Consider the following 20306-nt stretch of genomic DNA (forward strand, 5'->3'; position numbering starts at 1 on the left):
ACTAGGCGCTTGTACTGCGCGCGGGTGGGGCGATTCCAAGCCACTGGGCACGTGACAGCAAAGACGATCTGCGTGGTTTCATCAACGAAACCCTGCCTCCACGGTCCATATGTGCATGCTTCAATCTCGTTAAAAGTCCAAGTGAGATATTGGATGATAACATCTTCTTCGTGCGTGATATGGCATTCGTCCTTAAGCCTCCTCAACAGAGTCGCCTGCTCTCCTGTCCAAGTGGTTGGGCTTTGCTGCTCTGGAGCTGGGATCGATGTTGTCCTCGATGTAGGAGCTGGGTCGGGAAGATCGTCCTTTGACCAGGCAGACTCTGGAAACGATGTCTTTGGCTTTACGCCTGCCACGTAATACGTTCTGGAGTTGTAATAGCTCTGCTGGGTGTTGTTGCGAATATCACTGAGTGCTTGCCAACCAAATCTGGGAGCCTGGTTGGGCCGATAGAAGGACGCTGAGGGCACATGACCGATGTTCATGGGAGTTTGAAACGTCGAGTAAGGTGATACTCCAGGTACGACGTCTTCAACGTCTTCCCATTCGATTGAAGAGTCCGGCTGTCCACGATAGACCACCGCAAAGGCCCTCTTGGTTCGTGTGAAACCATAGTCAACAGAAACAATCACCTTGGCCGCCCTCTGAAACGGGGACATCGAAGCAGTCTGTCTTTGACGACCGCGCGGGCGCGAGGAAGTCAGATCTGTTCTATGGTACATCATCTGATACCAGTCACCAAACACTCATTAAGTACTGATGATGGAACACTAACCTTTGGGAGAAGCGCAGTAGTATTACGGCTGAGAGAGAACTACGTCCCTTCTGACCGGAATTGACAGGTACCGAGACAATACGGCTCTTTGTGGCAAGGTAGTTCGAGGAAGTTGACGCAGAATGTAAGAGGGTCGACGCAGATTTGCTAACTCCTTCCCCGCGCCACACAAAGACTAGCGAAGCAATAAGCATCGCCCATGTACAGCTACACCGACTTAATGACCGCTAAACCAAGAGCAACAAGTCGTATCACAAGAGAGGTAAGACGAGGGCCCCTTGTGATGGCATGGCCCTGCCATGCTTAGGCACACCCGGTTCTCAGGCCCGTCCACGGGAAAACCACGCTAATTTCTTGAATTTATGCAAAATTGTGCATCTGTTGCGAGCGTCGACCAAAACGAGGTAATGGCCATCGCGCAATCTGTTGATAGCGCCGCACTGTCACTGACAAGTGCACCAAGCCAAAGTGGGTATGGCAGGGGAGGCTAACTCCCGAGGTCACGTCGACTTTGGCACCTAAGCCAAAGCTACACAGTTTCCTGCCACCGTGGGGAACATCTACGCAACAACATACAACCTGCGTCCTTTGGAGTTCTCTCAACGGACCCCATTTCTGACTATTGTTCTCGGACGATGGCTCCCAGTGTATGGACTCCAGCCGCTAGCATGAGCTTGTTAGCTTTTGCAGTAAGCAAGGGGCAAGACGATGACTTTACACAACGAGTATCGGAATATCTCGAACCTCTGATAAAGAAGAGAGTCACCCACAGTTCGGTCAACTCACAACTCGCCCGACTAGCTGACAGACTCGAGACCTCGCCGGATCGGTTAAGGCGAGGCGAGATCAACAACACTAACGTGCTTAACTTGAAGAGCGAAGAGCAGAGGCTTCTTGCAGACGAGCTCGAGAAGCTCCTCCACCCACAGATACCCGCTCTAGTCCCCCAGATACCTATGGAGCAGCTGGAGGGTCCTCAGAACGCTGGATCTGATGAGATCATGGCTGACAGTCCGGACGTAAGCTAAGGCCTGTAATATGCGCATGAGCATGGAAATCAGCTAACATCTCAAGTAAAGCCAGCGACATGCAATGCGATCGCTTTATTAGACAACGAAGCAACATCCCAATTACCTGCAAAACGCGCTCGAACGTCGCTTTCCTCCCCTCGTGTGTTACCATATCGACGACATACAGCACAAGCGGTCAGCCCTCAAGCACAGGCCATCGTATTACGAGATGCGGAGAAAGTCGCCCTTCAGTGTGAGATCGAGAGGCTTCGAGAAGAGAAGCACATCCTCGAGCTGAATTCTACACGGGAACGGAAGCGAAACGAGGAACTCCGAGAGCGACTGTCCGGGCTGAGCAACTATATTGAGAGGCTCGAACTAGAATCTGTGGCCGCAAAAAGGGATATGAAAAACATGGAGCGGTTATACGAGCTTAAGCACCGACGTTCCAGCATCGCCTGCGGACAAGGCCCGGAGGACCGAGTCGTAGAGGGCATCCAAACGGAACCGTGCACTCGGGACGCTCGTCGTGTCAGGACACTATACGATAACCTTCTCTCTTATATGTATCTCTCGAGAGACGGAACTGATATTCTCGCGACCATCAGTCCGCATCAGGTGAACACAGAATGGAGTTTGTGTCAAGCCAGACTGAGATCACTTTCTTCCGGAGATCTCTGGGGCCGCGGCTACGGTCTCGACTTGGACAAGATCCCGTCGGGGTTCTTCTCGTTCTTGGGGAAGTTATACGGAAGGACGGAGAAGGTCTCGATACACGAACCCGCATTGTGTCTTGGCCTTATCGAGAACCCGAACAAACGAAACGTCCTCAAAGCATATGCCATGGACAATCTTTGCGAACGGGTCTTCCAACGGACCGACTTCCACGACTTTGACAAGACGAAGTGTCGTATGCTCGAGAGTTATCGCCATCTTATAGCGGCGGCCACGGGTATGTTCACCTTTGATACGCCCAATCTGTAGCTTACTAACAGCTTTAGGCGGATTCGAGGCCCTACAAGTGTTGGATGCCGGAGCAACGAAAGCCCTTCTCTCGGAAAAAGGCGGTTATCTACACGGCAAGATTGTCGAAGAGGAGGCGAACAAGATAGCGGAGAAGGTCAATACAGACCTGGCACCTTTCTTCGTAGACGGGCTGTCCACCGGGATAGTTTCGGCAAGACAGGCCACGCTTCGCGAGTGCGCGAGCATTCTTCTGAGGCTCAAGTTCGAGCTCCTCATGGCCAACAAGGGTTACGAGATCCACTTCGTCGAGGCAGGTGTGCAGTTCGATCCAGGAACAATGGTCGCGATTGAGTATGACGGAGCCGCCGTAGAGGGGCGCCTAGAGGGCAAAGTAAAGTTCTGTATCTATCCAGCATTGGTACAGTACGACTCGAGCGCTGCCGCGACCGCGACATTGGAAGACTTCTCCGCTGTATTGCTTTGCCAAAAGTCGTTCTATCCCAGCAATGCGATGCGGCAAAACAGGGAGGTTATAGCTAGAGCCATAGTCTTGCTGGAGTAGTTAGTTGGTGTATCTACCTAGGTACCTGGCATAAATCCGAAGATTGCGTATGGTCGAGAACGAGCCCCGCCTCCCCTTATACTCTGGACACGCGTTCCCTGATCTTTTTCGCGATCCATAGGAGCTAAAAAAAAGTATAGCATGCTTGTGTCGGGGTGCCAGGGTGTCGTCGCGTTTGCCCACCTGGGTAGGTGGTGATGGGGGGGATCACGTGACTCTTATCTCTTACTGCTCCGCATTTCCAAAAAGTCACCCATCAGTCCCAACAAAGCAGTGCGCATTGCGACAGCGATACCCACGCGAGGAGTAAAGAAGTTCCAATGCAGATATCTTTCTATCGAACCCGATTACCAACTAGCTAGCTGTGTGCATCGATCGAATCCGCCGCGTAGTTGCCTTTCTGGCTTGACGACCTTGCCTTGCAATACAGTGTATCTGATGATATTCTCGCAGTCCTCGGGTTTCACTCGCGCGAGCCATATGCATTGCGCTGCCTCGCCCTTGCCCTCTGCTTCTTGCTCCTTGTTGGCGTCCAAGAGGACTTCTTGGCCGTTGTCGTCTTCGAGTTTCAGCTCCGCGAGCCGCTTCTCGGCGCCATTGGTATGCCCATTGGCAGTGCCATCCGTCCCATCGGGTCGAGTGACGACTGAAGAGTGTCGGTAGACCATGACGTTCGCCGAGAATTTATGTCCTCCCACATGGCTTATAAAGTATATCCCTACACCTCCCGGTCGCTCGTCGTGTAAATCGCGGTATAATCCCAGTGGTCGTAGCAGTCGCTCGAACTCTTTACGTAGAAGAGGAGCAGACTGACCACAACGTGCGTCCCGTGTCTTTTGACTGCACATCAAGATCAAGTATTTGTGTGGACATGGTCGGGCTTTGAGTTGGGGTGCGGGTATCGACGGGGGTATGGAGGAGAGCGCGTCGGCGTCGGCGGAAGAAGTCTCTTCCGGCTTTTCTGAAGGTGGTAGCGCGGCAGTTTTCCGTGAGCGCAGTGGGGTATTATTCGTAGGACCGGGGTTGATGTAGTCGGTGATAAGTTCGGGAATGTTCGCAGGTGTGACATTGTCTATGAACTGCCATGATGGTAGCAGTAGCACCATGGAACTGTGATCCGAGTGGTCTGGGACGGGCATATTAGAGGCAGATAACATGAGTTTCTATACCCAATTAGCTCGCACTCGATACAACCTAACGGTAGCATATCTCCAAACTCACCCCATTGCTAGGCTTTGCATCGCCCCTGTCAACCGCCTCCATGATGCTGCCCTTCTCGTCTGCAACATCGCGCACCCAATCCGTCTTGCCCGTCGCGACAATCAAATGCGTACTCCATCCCTTCACGTGTCCATACAGCTCTTCCGTCTCATCAATCTCAAACTTGCGCGGGTACTTGACACTGCAACTAGCACAGTCGTGCAGGCAATCGTCGCCATCTACCGCGGGGTCGGTGGTCGGGAACAACTCCTCCGTCTTCTTCGCTTTGGTGAATTCGTCGCTGTCTTTGGCCAACGTAGGGACTTCTGACGACGAAAGTGCCGAGGTCAGCTTGTAGGACAGGTTGCGCAACATGGCAGGGACTCGGTAGGCGTTTATCGGCCGGTGGGGCGTCTTGGAAGGTGCCATTGCGTATCTTTATATCAGATGCGGCGATTAGATCGCCAAGACGCGGAATGTGGGCGCGCGATGACGCCGACGCTTACGGAGTGGTTGGTACCTGGATGATGTCTTTCACGCCCGTTCACGGCCGTTGCTGCCTGGGAAATACGAAGACAATCGAGTAACACCGAATACACGTCCTTACGGCTATTTCTCACGGAAGCTGACCGCCTCTTATATTGCTTTTCATGTTTCGGTGAATTGCTTCGGCTTTCGGACCTCGCGACATCAGATTACGCGACAGTCTGCAGTCATGCTTCGGATTTGCTGTGCAAGGCCCGGACATCCTCACGTTCTCCGACTCCTCTCTACTCGGCTCCACATAACCCTCGCGTTTCTCCTACGCTAATCTGTTTCGAAGAACGACGCTGTCGCCGTGACTTCTATCGCGTACGCGTCGGTCAACACGTACTCATAGACGCGTCTGTCGCGTAAGATGCGGCTCAAGATGCTCAACGGGGCGCCGTTGCGCGACCATCTAGAATTCAATGACGACACACTTTTAGCAGTCGAAGATTGCCATCCTTTTGATGCAGCAACAGGTAAATCTACACCTGCGAATGGATCTACACCATGTTTGAGGTGGCGTGGATTGACAACCAAGAACACCCGGCTTAAAACTGGATGGTCACAGCCTTTTCTTCCAGGAAGCATTCAGGGTCGGGACGTGTCAGATGTTTCGCTTCCCAATGTAGGTCGATATACGTCGTTTCTTCAGGAAGATACAACCCACCTGGATACATCTATCGCCTTTGAGGATACACCAATTGCCACACCTGGCTATCTTGAGCATTCGCTCATATTCCACGACACGCTACTGTCGTCTCAGGTCCTGCCAGACGGTATGACGGATAAGAGCGTCAGCTCCTCATCTTTCTTGACTACTTCTTTCGGAACTACTCTATCGGACTTTGACAGCCCAAGCAAAGTCGATGAGCATACACTACTCGTCAAAGTCGCGCCCAAGATGAGTATCACGCCTATTGGATTGTTACCTAGCGCACAACGTCTACGAGCGATCTACCCGCAAACCCCAACACCAAACTTCTTATGCGTTGTGACAGCGACTCCGGAGCAAAAAGAAGTATTCGTTCGGAAGGGCGGATACAAGATGAATCTATGGGAGATCATCGTTGCGGATGATACACGCTCAGACTTCAAGGTCACGTTCTGGCTGCGCCCACCCCGAGAGTCCAATAACGAACAGAACCACGTTCAAAATCAACTACTGCAGACACTAGAGAGCATCAAAGTTGGCGACATTCTGCTCCTGAGGAACATTGCGTTAACATCGTTCGGTGACACCGTCTTTGGCCAATCTCTGAACCCGGCCATTACACGGGCTCGAACGACTATTGATGTCTTGACGAGAAGCAATGGTATATCAGCTGCCCAGCTGGGTGGACTGCCGGTGCCAGTAATCGAAGTCTTCAAGAGAGTCAAAAAGTGGGCAAGATTGCACATCGCATCTGATAGTGCAGGTTCGAGAAAGAGAAAGGGAAGCCAGGCGAAACAAGTCAATGACACGAAACGCACTTTGAAAGCGCGTGATGTCGATAATTCCATGCCTCCCGACACTATGGAAAGTGTATGAAGCACATCCCCCGCAAAATCGCGATAACACCAATTTTGCCGGTTAGCAATCGCTACGTGCCGACATTGTTTCATCGCATCGACCATTCCAGGCCGTCACATCCGAGTTGATAGGTGCCTGAATTTCGGTTGCTCGTCAATTTGCTCTCTGTGAGCGTCGCACCATGCCATGGTGGTCTGTGCCGCAGCCCTGCCATCTCACACAATCAACATCACACAGCTCCCCCACGTCACAGCCACAATCAGTATACTGCACCGATCGAGGATGGCCCGCTCGTGCCCATGTTTGATTCTCGACTAGCCGGTGGGGCTAAGACATCCCCAAGATGCTCAACTGTCTATGCTGCGCCTTGGCTAGGACGACTAAGTCAACGATTAAGCGCGGCTGTACTGAGATCATGAACACCGGTACTAGACCCTCAATGAATCTCGACAATACGCTACAGAACTCTGATTGTCTGTATTCCTCGTCGACACCTCGTGCTCCTCCGTCCTTGGCACGTTCATGCGAAGAAACCAAACATGTTTCGAACATCATCCTACATGCAAGGATGCGCCGAGCAACAACAGCGTACACGCTGCTGCACCTGCCTTTTGACAGCTGGTGTGTGTTTTACGCATGAAGTGCCGGTACTACAACGCGGTACGTCACTTACAGGTAGCGGGGCAGTGGGTTGTGGCATCAGCCGTTCATTTTACGGACATCTTATATACAGCATCATGTCCATCCAGAATCCCATCACAGCATCGCTTGCCCAGTCTCTCTTTCAGTCCTAGTGACATTCATTCTTTTCGTTCGCAACTTGTTGCAGCTTCCATTCGTTCAGATCTTGACGATCACTTTCATTCGCTACCGGCTGGCCATCATGAAATCACTCTTTTCTTTCACTGGTCTGGCTACCACACTCTCGTTACTGGCAAGCGTGCAAGCTGTTGCCAACTCTACGAATGGCCCTTCATGTGGAGTTGCAAAGGCAGACGAAAGCTACTTCAGCGTTGTCGGAGTCCAAGGAACTGGAGTACACCCCCGAAAGGAACTCCGTGAATTGCAGAAAGACACAGAGTTGTGGAACATCTTTATCCAAGCGTTTGCTCGCTTCCAGGCTATGGACCAGGATCAGAAGATCTCTTACTTCCAGGTCGCAGGTATGGAATTAATGTTCTTATCAGAGGCTTGACTAACATCTCTAGGGATACACGGAGTGCCATTCCAGAAGTGGGACAATGTGAATGGGACAGCTGGCCATGAGATGATGGGTTACTGTCCTCATGGGTCCAGCATGTTTGGCCCGTGGCACCGGCCTTATCTCGCGCTGTTCGAGCAGGTTCTCCATGATCGCGCGGTCGAGGTTGCCAATGAGTATCCCATCGGTGAAGCCCGTAACAAGGCCTTGGACATCGCAAACCGAGTTCGTCTTCCGTACTGGGACTGGGCGATGGATCCGCCAAACAGTGAAGAGGGTGTTATCCCTGAGAACGTGCGTTGCCTCACGGCTACCGTCACGTTTCCCAATGGGACCACAGGGTATATTCCCAACCCTCTGTACAAATACGACTTCCATCCTCTGAAGTATGACGACTTCGCTCCTCTGGTACGTCTCAATTGTATACATCTACGCTCCGCGAAGGAGATATCATCCTGAAGAAGTTGGCTGCTGACACACAAGTAGAGCGAGTTTGAGTTCAAGTACTGGAACCATACTATTCGGTACCCAGCTGATCCGCACGCTGCCAATGCCACCAGCCGTAACAGTGAGGTTAACGATCGAGTCGGCAAACAGCAGCCCAATCTCCGCGATATGCTCTACAAGTTGTTGACAACCTACCAACCCTTCAGCCAAGTGAGCAACAAGGCGAACGGTGGCAAGATCGGAAACTTCGAGACTCTGCACGATGGTCTGCACACGGTCTTCGGATTGGGTCACATGGGCATAGTGGAGGTTTCCGCATTTGACCCCATCTTCTGGTTCCATCACTGGTAAGTCCTCGGAACATAATGCTGAGAGTAATGCTAATCGTGTGTAGTAACATTGATCGAATCATATCTATGTACCAAACTCGCTACCCCGACACCTGGGTCGAGGACGCCGAGCAGCGTATGGGTTCATTCGCTGTCGCCAGCGGTAGCATTCTTGGTACTGCTTCGCCACTCGCACCGTTCCACATGAATGCCCTTGGCGATATGTGGACTGCAACCACTTCCCGTAACTGGACTTCCTTTGGATACACCTACCCCGAGCTTGAGAACAGCCCGACCAATGCGACACTGACATCATCGATCAACAAGTTGTACAAGGCCCACACTCAAGGCCTGAGCGAGACCAATGCGACAGTCAATGCGACGTTCCCGAGTCCAGGCGGAGGCAGCGTCAACCGCACGGTTCAGGCTACCGACTGGCAGTGCGAAGTCAACATGCCGACCGACATCAAGGTCTCCTACGCCGTTCGCGCCTTCCTTGGCGAGCCCAGCACAAACCCCATCGACTGGCCTACGGACCCCAACTACGTTGGTCAGCTCGCCACCCTGTCTTCTCCGCGAATGAGCTCCTCAAACATCGTAACGGGTAACATTGGTTTGACAGAGAAGCTTGCACAGAAACACGCAGCTGGCGAGCTCAAGAGCCTGGACAAAGAGACAGTACAGGCCTACCTCAAGGAGAAGTTCAACTGGCGCATTCAAGCTCTGGACTTCAGCGAAATCCCAAGAAACAAGCCACCTAAGGGCTTGAACGTCACCGTATTCAGCGTGCCAGTCAGCATCCCAGAGTCCGACACCGAGGTGCCAACCTGGAACGGCGATGTCGAATATAAAGACGACATCGAAGGCAACCCACCTGTGTACAACGGACCTGGCCCTGACGGCACCAACTCGACTCTCCCCGCAGATCAGTCGAGCGGATCTTACGACGCTGAATCTGGCGAGTTTGTATGGAAGAAGGCTCCGGTTCCGGAAGCCGCGCCTGACGCTGGAGGTGCGGGTCCCCAGATTGCAACAACGCTCTTAGAGTCAGTCGTCACGCAGTATGTAACACTGGGTGCTTCCACCCCTGCGGTATCTACGCCTACACCAGCAACCTCAATCGAGGTCTCTAGCGCGCCGGCCATCGCATCTACCCCTACTTCTACACCTGAGGTCTCAAGCGCACCAGCTGTTCCGGAACAAGCCCCCGAGCCTACTGCGCCTGCTGACCCACAGACTACAGTGGTAACTTCTGTCATTATGGAGTATGTTACCGTGTAGGCCAGCAGCAACAATAGACTGGGTACTGCTCTAGTCGCCATTGACTTCCCTGCACATTCTCGCTCGCTTTTCATGTACATGTTTCTCTTTACGCTTGTGCGCACTTGCACTACCACACTCACTTTACGCTACTGTATATCGCCACCACGCTCGTTCCATGCCGCTGTATATATTCTATCATGCCTTACGCATAATGCTCGTTCCACCGAATACGCAAAAGAATTCAAACGATTCGCTCCTCGCGTCTTACATGCTTCTCTTCACATTCGCTTCCAGGCTACACTGTCTGGCCTGCCAATTATCTGAACCGACTTACCTGTACTGATCCAGGCAAATGACCAAAACGACAGAAACGCAAGGTATCCTCTGCATCTTTTCGTATTCATAGATTCGTGAAAACAGGGCGGATGTTGTGGTCAAACAAGGTGCGCTCACCATGCTAGCATGTTGGGCGTTGTAAGAGAGCGCACACACGCGCGTTATCACAGCCAACGCGACAACGGCTATGTCAGAGCTTTGCCACACAAGATAGATCCTAAAAACGCCTCTCTTGAGCTCAGTGTATCTTTTTACGGCTCCATAATGATGCGCATAGCATATATCGTGACCATAATGTCGCCGCATACTCGTTTCAACTCTGCAAACGCGCACTTGTCTCACGGCTTGTAGCGCATGTATTTCGATGGTCAAAACGCTGAGTCTTCGACCTTGATATATATTCTAGTGGGTCATCGTATTTTGTGTTCTCCAGATGTGTTGTGTCGAGAGTATTGAGGATGCTGAAGAGGGGAGTTGACCCGCTTGGCGTACCAGAGTGGGTGCAAGCAGCTTCTTCAACACCGCTCTACATCAGCAATACAACACGCGTATTTACTGTTGCTCACGCAATTACATACCTCCAGATCCTCTACGCCAATCTAGTGTTTTTTTTTTACAAAAGAATACATGCACAAAGTTAGAGTAAATACCTGCTCAGACATTGCAGCTACAGCTCTAGCTCTACTATTACGCACCTCCTCCCAAACATGACATCTTCTCGCGGGTTCACACCCTCTATAGAAAGGCATTCTCGATTGTTTCTAGTATTACTCTGAAATACTCTTACAGACGTACACGCAAGCAATACCTACTGTAAGTATACCAAGTAGCACCCAACCCGAACACTGTCCTTGCCTTGGTCTTCCAAAGACTACACATGCAAATACAGTTATCACCACTTACTTAAGACAGGACAATGGGTCTGATTAGGGAGTAGCAAATTCTCATCTTCTCTAGCAAACATGTACACATTTCTACGAGATGTGCACGATTCAGGTCTATCGCCAACTAAGAATACTCGCATTGCACGCTGCAGCTGTTGGTGCGCTTCCTTCAGCATCACAAAGAGTTTTTTTTTAGTTACCTCCTCTGGCTTATAGCTTCCTTTAATGAGGCAGCGAGATTGTTTTGTGTCTTGGAATGGCCAGTACCCCTTGGGTGGAGTAGTCAAGGGTGCCAAGGACGAAATGTGTAGTCTCGTGCAGCCCATCGAATGAACGAAACAGGCGACATAACACTCAGGCTGGTGCTGCGTACGCCGGGCGCGATAAACGAAACTCTCTGCAGATATACGACACGAAGATATCTCCAGAGAACTTTCATTTATCGCGCCCGGCGTGCGCAGCACCAGGTAGGGTGGCCCATTCCTTAAATCGGTGTGGCACACGAACGCGTATCCTGGATCTAGATTTCGTGCGGGGTATCATTTCTTGTATGTCGCTAGACCTTCTATCTATGGTGCGCGTTGTCTGCGTTCCTTCACATATCTTCCAAGGCATAGAGACCAGTGATGTTTACTGCATAGTCCTGCGCTTTCGCTGACGCCTATCCCGCATTCCCCATCGATGCGCACATCAAGGTTGTTTCTGCTCGAGGAGGATGTTGACATAGACCAGAACGACGCTTTCCGTATAGTCAGGGTGGGGGCTCAGCGTGCCCAGTCGGCGACGGCCCCAACGTTATTGTCCAGCGCAAAGAAGCTATGGGGGTCCTTGGCACGCTTGGAGCCACAAAATATGGGTGTATGGTCAGACACGGCTCTCCTCAGCCCGCGGCTTCCTTGACTTTGCCACCTGGATTGGGCGCTTCGTCGATAAATTGCGGCGGCGCAGTGTCGTCCAACATAAAGTTTGGTACGCCGGAAGATTCTCCAATACCCTCAAAGTCAACCTCGTCGCCCAGTGCCTCCAGCTCAGCATCCAGCTCCGATTCGTCCACATCTTCAGGCACGTCGTAGCTGCGGCTTATGGCGTCTTGGATATCATTGCCCATGTCCATGAGGTCCGCCATCTCGTCTTGCAGCTTGTCGATCTTGTCGATGTTGACCTTGCCGTATTGCTTCCGTAGCTCTTTCGTGGTGGTCTTCATCGCGTCGATGGTAGTCATTGTGTTCTTGAGGTTGTCCTGCATCATGCCGGCCTGTTCCATGTTCCACGATTGTGCCTGAAGCTGGTCGCGCTGCGCTTCGTATTGCTTCCGCTGCTGGAGGACTTTGAGGGCTTTTTGCTTGATGGCGGTTTTGCCGGGGCCGTCGCGCATCTTGGCGAGCTTCTGCTGGTAGGTGGACAGCTCAGCATTGAGCTTGGCGAGCTTGACATCGAGACTTTCTATGCGTGTGTCGACCTGAGCGCGTCAGTATTGGAAGGGTGTTGCCTAATAGGTGAAGCCTACATTGGAGATGGCGCTGTTGAGCGTGGGCTTGGGCGCGGTGCTCTTTGCACCGAATAAGCGGTTCATGCTGGTGGAGGGATATGTGGGTTGCCAGCCGGAGAGTCGCGATATGCAGCCGAAGGGGGAGAATAGGCGTGGAGTGTGTTGGCAGTGTGGGGTGAATGGCAGGCACCGAACGGTGGTCGTAGCTCCGGCAGTTCCCGCTAACGTCATCGATCGTCACGTGGGCGCTAACGATCGCTGACCCTGAGATGCTCAAGCAGGATTGCCATACACTGGAGTGTCCCATGCCATGGCAATTGCCGACATTGACAAGCTAACAAAAGCAAACGTAGTACATGATGAAGCAATTCATTAACAGCTATCTACAAATGAGTCAAATGAACTTTCCTACAGGCGGATGCCGGCATGCGATGCTAGATGCAAGATGCAAGATGCACCAAACCATCACATTGTCGAAGGTCCTACATCACCTTGGAAATCTCCAGAATGCGCGGTGTTCATGCCATAAGCACTAGCTCGCATGCTTATCTTGAGCAACTACTGGGTCCCAGACTTGTACCCAGATACAGCTGGTAGTCTTCTTCCAAACTCGCACGTCCTGGTTGATATCAGGGAGGTGAAAGTGATCTGCGGGTCTGGCACGCTATCCGTACTACGCAGCTTCTAGCCTTGCCTGTCACCACCAAACCCAACAATACCCACAACACTCCGACTCGGGAGACACAGACGTTTTCGCAGCCTGTATCTGTAACGACGCCGCGCAACAGTCGGTGCATGGGTTGATCCAGAGCCTCGCGCGCTTTTCGTTTGCCATTGCCTTCCCCGCGGCCTCGTTCGCCTAAGGTACCTGTCCCACCTGTGCAACACAGCCCAAGCCACGAACACGCGCCCTCTGTCTCACTCGAGTCGCTCTGCTAACCCGCCCGCCGCCGTGTCCAGCTCTGCACGGCGTGTCCTTCTATGACGCATTGGTCGCCGCAGTAAATCTACGCATGTGCCCCACGCTGCTGCACACGCTCTCGAGTGCCTCGCCCGACCCTTCCCCTGCCCCGCCCTTGTAGCCGCAAACCACCGCAACCACCATGTTTTGGCGCTTCGGCGGGTACGCGCAGCTGTCGTCGCTCGACAGCATCCTCGACAAGCCCGACGTCACGGTCGAGGAGCTGCTCGACGAGTCGGACCTCATACAGGAGCTCAAGCAGCAGAACTCGAAGCTGATAGAATACCTTCGCGATGAGAATGTCTTGGAACGCCTGCTGCGCTACGTTATCGCCGCCAGACCCGACCTGCCCCCCGACGACGACACCGGAGGAGAGCCTGCGCACGAGGCGAGGAGTCCCAGTCGGACGGGCTTCTTCGGCAAAGTCAGGGCGCGCTCGACATCCACCACCAAGTCCGATGCGGGCGATAGCGAAGAGACCAAGGAGGAGCGACAGCGCATGAAGTACGCCTATGTGTCGTGCGAGATCCTATCCTCCGAAGTATGGTCCATATCCGAGGCGGTCCTCGAGAACCAGGACACCTTGCGACAGTTCTGGGCCTACATCAAGCAGCCTGCGCCGCTCGACCCCGTCCAGGCTGGCTACTTCACCAAGGTCAACGAGTCGCTGCTCGACCGCAAGATGGAGGAGATGCTCGACTTCTTCAAGTCATTGGACAATGTTGTAACAGACATGTTGCAGCACGTCGACTGCCCGGTCATCATGGACTTGCTGTTGAAGATCATCAGCCTTGAGAAGAGCGAGGGCGGACAGGGCATTGTTGACGTAAGTCGTCACATACACGCTTGCTGGCATAACTAACAGACTCCAGTGGCTGCAACAACAGAACCTCGTTCCCCGCCTGATATCGTTCCTCGCCCCCGATCAGTCGACTTCCACACAAACGTCAGCTGGCGACTTCCTCAAGGCTATTATCACGATATCCGCAAACGCTACCACGCAAGACCAGTCCGTCATCGGGCCTAACGAGCTTACGCGCCAGCTTGTCTCCGAACAATGTCTGAAACAGCTGATCGACTTTATGCTGCAAGGCGGCAACCCGCTGACAGTCGGTGTGGGTATCATCATCGAGGTTATCAGAAAGAACAACTCCGACTATGATTTGGAGAATCAGATTGGGCCGGTACCCAAGAACTCAGACCCCATCTACCTGGGAACACTGCTTCGCCAATTCGCCAACCACATCCCGCAGTTCATGGAGCTGGTTAATAGCTCAAGCCAGATCGTGACACAGCGCGATGGCAGCACTACAAAGAAAAAGCGAGAGCTAAAGACAGCCTTTGGCGAGAAGATCGAACCGCTTGGATTTGATCGGTTCAAGACTTGTGAGCTGATGGCCGAGTTGCTGCACTGCAGTAACATGGCTCTGCTCAACGAACGGGGCAGCGAGGCTGAAGTCAGGAGGCGAGATGCCGAGCGGGAACGTCTCAAGGCTGACGGCAAATTGACTTCAGCGATTTCCGGCAACCCAGGCGATTTCTCCACCAGTGTGGATAGCCAAGGCTTCCACCATGCGCGTGCCCCATCTATGGACTCTCCTGCAGAGATTAAACCTCTGCATGTACAGAACAGCTCGGAAGACGACTTTGAAAAGGTTGTCGCGCCAGAAGTCGCTGTCGAGGAGGCCAAAGACACGGCAACGGAGAAAGAGCAGATTGGAGAGCCATTGGAGCCCTCGCCGAAGCTGCCACCGAGAGATGCGCCACAGGAATCGTCCGCTGCCAAGGCGGTAGGCGATGACGGCGAGTTTGTTGACGAGCCTTTGACACCACCCAAAGACGCTGCAGCAACTGCTGAGAAGCCTGCATCTCCACCTAAGCCTGCAGATGATGCCGAGTCACCTACATCAGCCGGCCTGAGTGCCAAGGTCGATGAGCTTGAACTGGATACCGACACCGTTATGAACGACCGCCAGGAACCGACAGAGCTTGCGAAGACCGAGAAGTCGGATACCGATGTCAAGACTCCGCCATCGCTTCTCACACAGCAGCTCAACCAGACCTCGGATACCACCACTGCTGAACAGTCCGAGAGTCTTTCACCTCATCCAGACGACAAACCAGCGCCACTATTTGCGGGTAAGAACCGCAAAAGTGAAGCCGAACCAGCCAGCATCGACACCTCGCGCTTCACCGCACCAGTAGCAGGATCAGATCTTTCGGAGATAACTCCTATCGACGAGTCTCAGAGCGTGCGTTCGGTGGTATTCGGCAATGCGGAGGATGCTGCAGGCTTCGAGATCGACATTGACGGTACGCCTGTTGTTGGCGACTTGCTGAAGATCACATTCGTTGAGAACAAAGTAGTACCAACGATACTTGTAAGCACCTTCGATATCTTCCAGCACAATATGCTAATATTTGCAGGACTTCTTCTTCCGCTTCCCATGGAACAACTTTCTACACAATGTAGTATACGATGTTGTTCAGCAAGTGTTCAACGGGCAGATGGACCGTGGATACAACCGTCAGCTAGCGATTGACCTCTTTGACAACGGAGGCATTACCGAGCGCATTATCAAAGGACAGCAGGAGAGCGACAAATCGCACCAAGAAACGTCCATGCGACTAGGATACATGGGTCACCTCACCCTGATCGCAGAAGAGGTGTTGAAGTTCACAGAGCGACATACCGACGAAGTCCTGTCGCAGATGGTCTTAGAGAAGGTCCATGCTCAAGAGTGGGTGTACTATGTGGAGCATATTCTGGCTGAGACGCGAGAGCGCGACAACGCCATTCTCGGAGGCGTACGACCCGACATGAGCGTCGGGCCCAGACAAGCTGTGCTCAATGCTGTGAACGCAGCAAACAACAACTTTGGAGGCGACAGTGGCGGGCTCTCCAATGCAAGCCTCGCCAACAACGGCAACATAGGCCTCGACAGCATGGAGCTCACCAATGCTGGTGACACTGAGGGTGGTGGGTACACCTTCAGCGGAGGCTCCTTGCTTAGTGGCTTTACTAACTCGAGTGACGAAGAAGACGAAGACATGGACGATGTCGACACCGAGAGAGAGCGGGAACAACGACAGGGACCTGTCGACGACTCCGAACAAGTGGGTGAAATCTCATTTGACGATGCTGATATGGACTATCGATAAGTCCATGGCCCCGAGCATACACACTATACCACGAATGTTTCCCGCCCTTGGTGCGTTTCCTTTTCTTATACTTGTTTGTATCATGAGCGGGAACGGACAGACGGCTCGCATGCTAGATCTATGGGCCTATCATCATCCTTTCTGTACATACATTCCTTGCGCCATCCGACAGGGTGTATGATACATGTAGTAATACGCATCGTGAGATGTGGTTTCCTCTCATCTCCTTTGTGTGATGTACCACTGGATGATTGGGCTTCATTGATCTGGTATGGTGTCCTCTTTCCTCGTCGCTTCCATCTGCTTGTCTCCCCTTTGTTTACCCTTTCTCTGTAAATTCCGAATTGCTCGCGTTCCATCTCCGCCCTAAACTGTCGCCCTATACTGCCATTGAACAGCTCCACTAACACCCTCTTCCAGCCCAGCATCCCACCGCCCCTCCAGATCCCCCCTTCGCGCGCCCGCCGTCAATTCGCCCTCCGCCTCGCCCAACGCAAAGCGCAGCTCGAATCAACGCGCGAAGCAGAAGAAGACCCAGATGATCCTTCCGCACCGAAAACCCAAGAACAAGAAGAACGCGAAGGACACCAGCGCTTCGCACGTATGTTCGAAGGCATCGAAGACTCTTCCGACGACGACAGTCTGCACAGTATCGAAGGTATGGGAGAGGACGAGGAGAGCATACTAGGCCGCATTGAAGTTGAGGGCCAGGAGGTGGGCAGGCGGAGTCCAATCAAAGTGGCTAGTCCCGAGAAGGTGAGCAGTCCGGAGTTGGAGAGGGGTCCGAGTGGTGGGGAGGGTAAGGAGGAGGAGAAAAGGGTTGTGGTTTAGTATGTTGTTGTTTATGAGTATGGTTGGTGGGTAAGGCGCGGGCTTCATCAGCGGTATCGTTGATGTGTTGTTCGATGTCGCTGTTGATGGGCATTGCGAGAATTCATGTAGGTTTGCGCGATGGATTGGCACGATGTATGTAGTAATGCATGGTTATGAGATACCCCCTTCGATCTATCTCTTGGGATATTGTACTTTACGTTGAGCTTGAGCCCTCAATATAGCCGCAACATGATGATGCCGTTGGAAAGGTTTCTAATTGATCTCGCATTGTGTCAAAGACGAGCCAGGTACGACATTGGCGAACAGTACCTTCCCATTGAGACGCTCACGTCATGTGACTTGGCGACACGCTAAGTAGATCCTTAGCGCGTCCGCCATCCACCCTTCCCTACCATCAACACCTGCGGACTCCAAACCCACAACCACACCACCCACTATGTCCTCCCAACCCGCTCCTCCCCGCCCTTCAAACGACCACCGCCGCACCTCCGGCGCCCCAAAACGCCAATCCATCCTCCCAAAACCCTCCTCCATCTTCCTCGACACCACCGTCCTCATCGCGCAGCACGCGCAAATCACCGGCACGCACCCCGTTACAATCGGTCCTAATACCGTCCTCCACCCTCATAGCAAACTCAGCAGCGCAGTTGCACCTGTTGTCCTCGGTGAGGGCTGTGTGGTTTTTGAACGCGCGAAAGTGGGTGTTGGTATGGGTGCTGAGGGTGATGCGGAGGGGAAGAGGGGCAGTATGGCACCTCCTGCAAGGGGGAGTGGGAGTGTGAGGGAATCTATGCGCAGTGAAGGAACGGTGCTGGGTAGGAATGTGGTTGTTGATTCTGGGGCTGTGGTTGAGGCGGCGGAGGTGGGTGAGGGGAGTGTGGTTGAGGTTGGGGCTGTGCTGGGGAGGGGGAGTATTATTGGGAGGGTATGTCAAACACGTCCTTTCTTTGCGTTGAAGGGAAGGATTATTGGGGCTAACATGTTTGTAGTACTGCACTATATCGGCTTCTTCCGTTATACCGCCTTATACCCGCTTGCCAGATTATACGGTCGTGTATAGTGGGAACCAGCAAAGGGTGGATCGGACGCTGCAATTGAGACCGGAAATCCTGGAACAGAAGATGGCGGTGCATGCGAAGCAGCTGGATATGTTTAAGAAGCTTATTCCCAATAATATTGCGAAATGGTCTTGAGGGGAAGACGTACTCGGGTCTTCGCGCCATCCTTCGGATTCCAGACGGGACGAGCTTCGATACAACGACTACGACGATGTATCTGCACAACCCTCGGCTTACAGCGATTCCAAGAGGTGGAATATCGGTATGGGCAGTGAAAGTAAGCGATTTCCACGAGACTCGGTGCTGGTTGCCTTGTGAAAGCTATGGATAGTCATAGCAGAAGCAATGGCAGCAGTGAAAGTAAGGTATTCCTACGGGACTCGGCGCTGGCTGCCTTGTGAAAGCTTTGGAAAGCCATAGCAGAAGCAATGGCAGCAGTCTTTCACCGAACAGTGGGCCCTCTAGGACTATCCCCCGATTGTATATGTACGAAGCACCTCCACCGTTCACGACAAGAACCACCACACCATTTAGCTCTACCGCCATTCGCATTCAACCATATCAGCACCAGCACCAGCATTGCGACCAACAATGCCTCTCTACGCCTCCAAATCAGCCTTCCTCGCTTCGGACATGAAGGCATGTCCCATGCCGCCCTCCGACCCCTCCTGCCCTATCTGCCGCGAAGACCTCCAGCCTCACGAGCCAGAAGCCCCATCTACAGGTCCCACAGTCGACGACGTTCAAGGCGGTACTCCCACCTCAAACAGCTCCGCCGCTGACACCATTGCCGCCAACAGCGCACCCGCTGAACCAAACGAAGATCACTCCCCCGTCAAGGTCACCTGCTGCAACAACATCTTCGGCCGCAGCTGTCTAGAAGCCTGGCTCACCCGGGCAAACAGCTGTCCATTCTGCCGCGCCGAGTTCTTCCCCTTGCGGACTGTACCAACCGGAAGGAGATTCGACTGGTTTGCTCGGGCCATGTTGGCACATGGAGCTCGAACCGGAACGGGGTTGGAGGCAGCGAGGGCTGGATACACAGAAGGCATGCAGGCGGCGCATGCTCGATACACAGAGATGATGGATCGCACTACACTCACACACGCAGGAAACCTGCGTGCACAAATGATGTTGGAGCAGACAGTGCTACAGCGTACGTTTCAGGCTCTGCAGCAGGCGGGTCCGGATGTGGAATTGGCGGACCAGGATGACGCCGAGGATGAGTCTGAGTTGTCCTCTGAGTACGAGTCGGAAGATGAGTCTGATTCAATGCCCGAGCTAGAGCCGTTGGACGAAATGGAAGGGTACCACTCGGAGTCAGAGTCTGTTCCGAGTGAAGAAGAGGATGACGACTCTGAGTTTGAGGTTGAAGATGAGGATGGTGGTGATGAGGATGAAGGGGGCGATGGACCCCCGGAGGGACCGGGATCTGGAGGCGCGGTTTGTGTTGAGTGCGCTCATACAGGTGCTTCAGTGCGAGCCTAGAGTGGCGTCGCTGGAATAACGAGTGTAAAAGAAGGTCTCGATAGGCCGGAAAAGATGATGTATTCATTTTCCCTGGTTGCATTACTTATAGTCATCCATGAAAACTCATGTCGAAGTAGCACTTCCTTCAACTATTACAAGCCCAGCATCTATTGAACTCATCCCCTGACTGTGCACGTCTACCTCTACCAACATACGTGTCCGGCTATGACCAGTTGGGATAGCTTGAAACATCGTGGTATCCAACGATCCAACAGCTGGTCATAGCCGGATACGTACGTTGGTAGAGATAGACGTACCTAT

General features: G+C 53.0%; 7 protein-coding genes across 7 annotated transcripts; 5 read left to right on the forward strand and 2 right to left on the reverse strand.

The window, feature by feature from the left end:
• Positions 1 to 1443: 1443 nt before the first annotated feature.
• Positions 1444 to 3313, forward strand: J4E79_007163 (uncharacterized protein; the record flags this gene model as incomplete). The annotated part of the gene is made up of 3 exons (XM_049356030.1): positions 1444 to 1794; positions 1999 to 2737; positions 2787 to 3313. The coding sequence occupies 3 exons, from the start codon at positions 1444 to 1446 to the stop codon at positions 3311 to 3313; spliced, it is 1617 nt and encodes a 538-aa protein (XP_049209484.1).
• Positions 3314 to 3660: 347 nt separating this feature from the next.
• J4E79_007164 (uncharacterized protein) lies at positions 3661 to 4942 on the reverse strand (the record flags this gene model as incomplete). The annotated part of the gene is made up of 2 exons (XM_049356031.1): positions 3661 to 4476; positions 4535 to 4942. 2 exons carry the CDS (start codon positions 4940 to 4942, stop codon positions 3661 to 3663), a joined length of 1224 nt encoding a protein of 407 aa, XP_049209485.1.
• An 877-nt stretch (positions 4943 to 5819) lies between these two features.
• Positions 5820 to 6569, forward strand: J4E79_007165 (uncharacterized protein; the record flags this gene model as incomplete). Its single annotated transcript, XM_049356032.1, has 1 exon — positions 5820 to 6569. The coding sequence occupies one exon, from the start codon at positions 5820 to 5822 to the stop codon at positions 6567 to 6569; it is 750 nt and encodes a 249-aa protein (XP_049209486.1).
• Positions 6570 to 7434: 865 nt separating this feature from the next.
• Positions 7435 to 9809, forward strand: J4E79_007166 (uncharacterized protein; the record flags this gene model as incomplete). The annotated part of the gene is made up of 4 exons (XM_049356033.1): positions 7435 to 7714; positions 7760 to 8160; positions 8239 to 8546; positions 8594 to 9809. The coding sequence occupies 4 exons, from the start codon at positions 7435 to 7437 to the stop codon at positions 9807 to 9809; spliced, it is 2205 nt and encodes a 734-aa protein (XP_049209487.1).
• Positions 9810 to 11891: 2082 nt separating this feature from the next.
• Positions 11892 to 12584, reverse strand: J4E79_007167 (uncharacterized protein; the record flags this gene model as incomplete). The annotated part of the gene is made up of 2 exons (XM_049356034.1): positions 11892 to 12470; positions 12519 to 12584. 2 exons carry the CDS (start codon positions 12582 to 12584, stop codon positions 11892 to 11894), a joined length of 645 nt encoding a protein of 214 aa, XP_049209488.1.
• Positions 12585 to 13603: 1019 nt separating this feature from the next.
• J4E79_007168 (uncharacterized protein) lies at positions 13604 to 17454 on the forward strand (the record flags this gene model as incomplete). Its single annotated transcript, XM_049356035.1, has 4 exons — positions 13604 to 14287; positions 14334 to 15842; positions 15889 to 16578; positions 17044 to 17454. 4 exons carry the CDS (start codon positions 13604 to 13606, stop codon positions 17452 to 17454), a joined length of 3294 nt encoding a protein of 1097 aa, XP_049209489.1.
• A 1652-nt stretch (positions 17455 to 19106) lies between these two features.
• Positions 19107 to 20003, forward strand: J4E79_007169 (uncharacterized protein; the record flags this gene model as incomplete). Its single annotated transcript, XM_049356036.1, has 1 exon — positions 19107 to 20003. One exon carries the CDS (start codon positions 19107 to 19109, stop codon positions 20001 to 20003), a length of 897 nt encoding a protein of 298 aa, XP_049209490.1.
• Between the last annotated feature and the right edge of the window lie 303 nt (positions 20004 to 20306).

The sequence above is a fragment of the Alternaria viburni genome, assembly GCF_023758015.1.
Source record: "Alternaria viburni strain BMP 2772 chromosome Unknown scaffold_15, whole genome shotgun sequence".
Lineage (NCBI taxonomy): Eukaryota > Fungi > Ascomycota > Dothideomycetes > Pleosporales > Pleosporaceae > Alternaria > Alternaria viburni.